The 2,679-nt window shown below is 49.6% G+C and overlaps 1 protein-coding gene across 1 annotated transcript in view; it reads right to left on the reverse strand.

The window, feature by feature from the left end:
- The window catches only part of LDLRAD3 (low density lipoprotein receptor class A domain containing 3), an 85,338-nt gene extending 83,168 nt beyond the window's left edge, over positions 1 to 2,170 (reverse strand). Inside the window, exon 1 of the mRNA XM_010586030.1 lies at positions 1,978 to 2,170. Within this exon, the coding sequence (XP_010584332.1) occupies positions 1,978 to 2,170 (193 nt within the window). The remainder of the gene's footprint in view (positions 1 to 1,977) is intronic.
- Between the last annotated feature and the right edge of the window lie 509 nt (positions 2,171 to 2,679).

Consider the following 2,679-nt stretch of genomic DNA (forward strand, 5'->3'; position numbering starts at 1 on the left):
TCGCATCATGTGTAGAGGCGCCTCTCCCTTTGAACATCCAGCCCAGCACTGGCAGTCGGGGTGCTAAGAGGAGCTGTGTTTCAGTACCAACCACTTCTGAGGCGGCTCAAACTCCTTCATATGCTGCCAATATCTCTTTTTCAGTTGGAGTATAGCGAGCCTCGGATCCTCTGTATCCCCGACTCCAAAACCCCAGGGGTTGGCCTCGGGTCTCCCCAGGTGCTTTCTGCCAAAGGCTCCAGGTAGGGCTATTCTCCCCAGCTGCAGTGTAGAGCACATTTTTAACATCTTGTCCTGCCCAGACTGGCCCAAGGGCTACTGCATGAACAATCTCCTGTTTAATTTGTTCAAAGGCTTGTCATTGTTCAGGGCCCCATTTAAAATTGTTGTTCATCTGGGTCACTTGATAGAGAGGGCTTACAATTAAGACTATAGTTTGGAATATGGATTCTCCAAAAGCCCACAACACCTAAGAAAGCCTGTGTTTCCTTTTTATTGGTCAGTGGGGACATAGCTGCTATTTTGTTGATCACATCCATTGGGATCTGACGACGTCCATCTTGCCATTTTATTCCTAAAAACTGGATCTCCTGTGAGGGTCCCTTGACCTTACTTTCTTTTATGGCAAAACTTTCAGCTTTCAATCCAGCTTTCAGGAGGATTTGGACTATTTTCTTCCCTTTCTCAAAAACTTCTTCTGCTGTGTTGCCTCATACAATGATGTCATGTATTGCAGGTGCTCTGGAGCTTCACCTTTTTCTAGTGCAGTCTGGATCAGTCCATGGCAAATAGTGGGGCTGTGTTTCCACCCCTGGGGCAGTCGATTCCAGGTGTACTGGACATCCCTCCAAGGGAAAGCAAACTGTGGCCTGCACTCCGCTGCCAAAGGGAGTGAGAAAAACACATTAGCAATGTCAATTGTGGCATACCACTTGGCTGCCTTTGACTCTAGTTCGTACTGAAGTTCTAACATATCTGGCACAGCAGCGCTCAGCGGTGGCGTGACTTCATTCAGCCCACGATAATCTACTGTTAGTCTCCAATCCCCATTAGATTTCCGCACGGGCCATATGGGACTATTAAAGGGTAAGCAAGTCTTGCTGATCACTCCTTGGCTCTCCAATCGGCAAATCAGCTTATGCATGGGGATCAGGGAGTCTCAGTTGGTGCGATATTGCTGTCGGTGCACTGTCGTGGTAGCAATTGGCACCTGTTGTTCTTCAACCCTCAGCAACCCCACAACCGAAGGGTCCTCAGAGAGGCCGGGCAAGGCGGACAGCTGTTCAATTTCCTCCATCTCCAATGCAGCTATACCAAAGGCCCAACGGTACCCTTTTGGGTCCTTGAAATACCCCCTCCTGAGACAGTCTATGCCAAGGATGCACGGGGCCTCTGGGCCAGTCACAATGGGGTGTTTATGCCACTCATTCCCAGTTAGACTCACTCCAGCTTCCAATGCGGTTAGCTCTTGGGATCCCCCTGTCACACCAGAGATACAGATGGGTTCTACCCCTTTATAACTTGATGGCATTCAGGTACATTGTGCACCAGTGTCCACTAGAGCCTTGTATTCCTGTGGGTCTGATGTGCCAAGCCATCAAATCCACACCGTCCGGTAGACCCGGTTGTCCCTTTCCTCCACCTGGCTGCAGGCAGGGCCCCTCTAATCCTGGTTAGAGTATCCGTTACTCACTTTTCACAAACGTAAATCAGAAGTCCCTTCAAGAGGATCAGAAATGAGATCAGCCCTTCTACTCCGTCTGGGGGACTGCTCGTGGGAAACTGGAGCGGATTTTTCCAAGAGGAATCCTCTTTTCTGATTGCTTTTTCTCGCAATTCCCGTACCTGTGCATCTAGGACTGAGGTAGGTTCTCCATCCCACTTCCTCATGTCCTCTCCATGGTCACGCAGGTAAAACCACAGGTTAGCCTGTCATGTGTACTTTCTATCTCCTCTCTCGGGCAGAGGAATGCTTACTCCTCATAGCTGCAATGGGGGCCTGTACAGGTGGGGAGAAGGACATATCCACTTTGAATTGCTGGAACTCCGGAGACAATTCCTCTACAGCCGAGACATAGGCCCATAGGGAGGAAGAGAGAATTCCTTCGTATTGCCGGAGTTTGACAGCCAGTTCGTCCACCGTTTGTCCACAGCCTTCTTTCCAGAACATTACTGACAATGAGTTGGCATAGGTTGGTGGTGCACTTCATAGAAACTTCTGCCATATGGGTTGTGTGCATTGGACTTTATCTGGATCTGTGGGTGACTGCTCATTTTCCGGATCATTATAAATCACCTGTAGCATGGCTAATTCCCTCAGGTACTGGATACCTCTCTCCATGGTGGTCCACTTGCCTTGGTGACATGTAACTTCATCCTTGAAGGGGTATCTTTCCTCCTACCTGGCAGAAGTTGCCTCCAGAGGCTGAGGACTTGTGGTTTTCTCCCAATCGCCTTGTCAATGCCCCCTTCCCTAGATAGGGATCCCAACTGCTTGGCCTCCTTACCCTCTAATTCCAAACTACTGGCCCCATTATCCCAGCATCGGAGCAGCCAGGTAACAATGTGCTCACCTGGGTGGCAGCCAAAATCTTTTTGCGTGTCGTGCAACTCACTCAGGGATAGAGGTCAGGTGATTATTTCAGGTTCTGCCTCTTCCTCCTGTTCTCATGATGACCC

Source organism: Haliaeetus leucocephalus, unplaced genomic scaffold, assembly GCF_000737465.1.
Source record: "Haliaeetus leucocephalus isolate CR32 unplaced genomic scaffold, Haliaeetus_leucocephalus-4.0 Scaffold138, whole genome shotgun sequence".
Taxonomy (NCBI): domain Eukaryota; kingdom Metazoa; phylum Chordata; class Aves; order Accipitriformes; family Accipitridae; genus Haliaeetus; species Haliaeetus leucocephalus.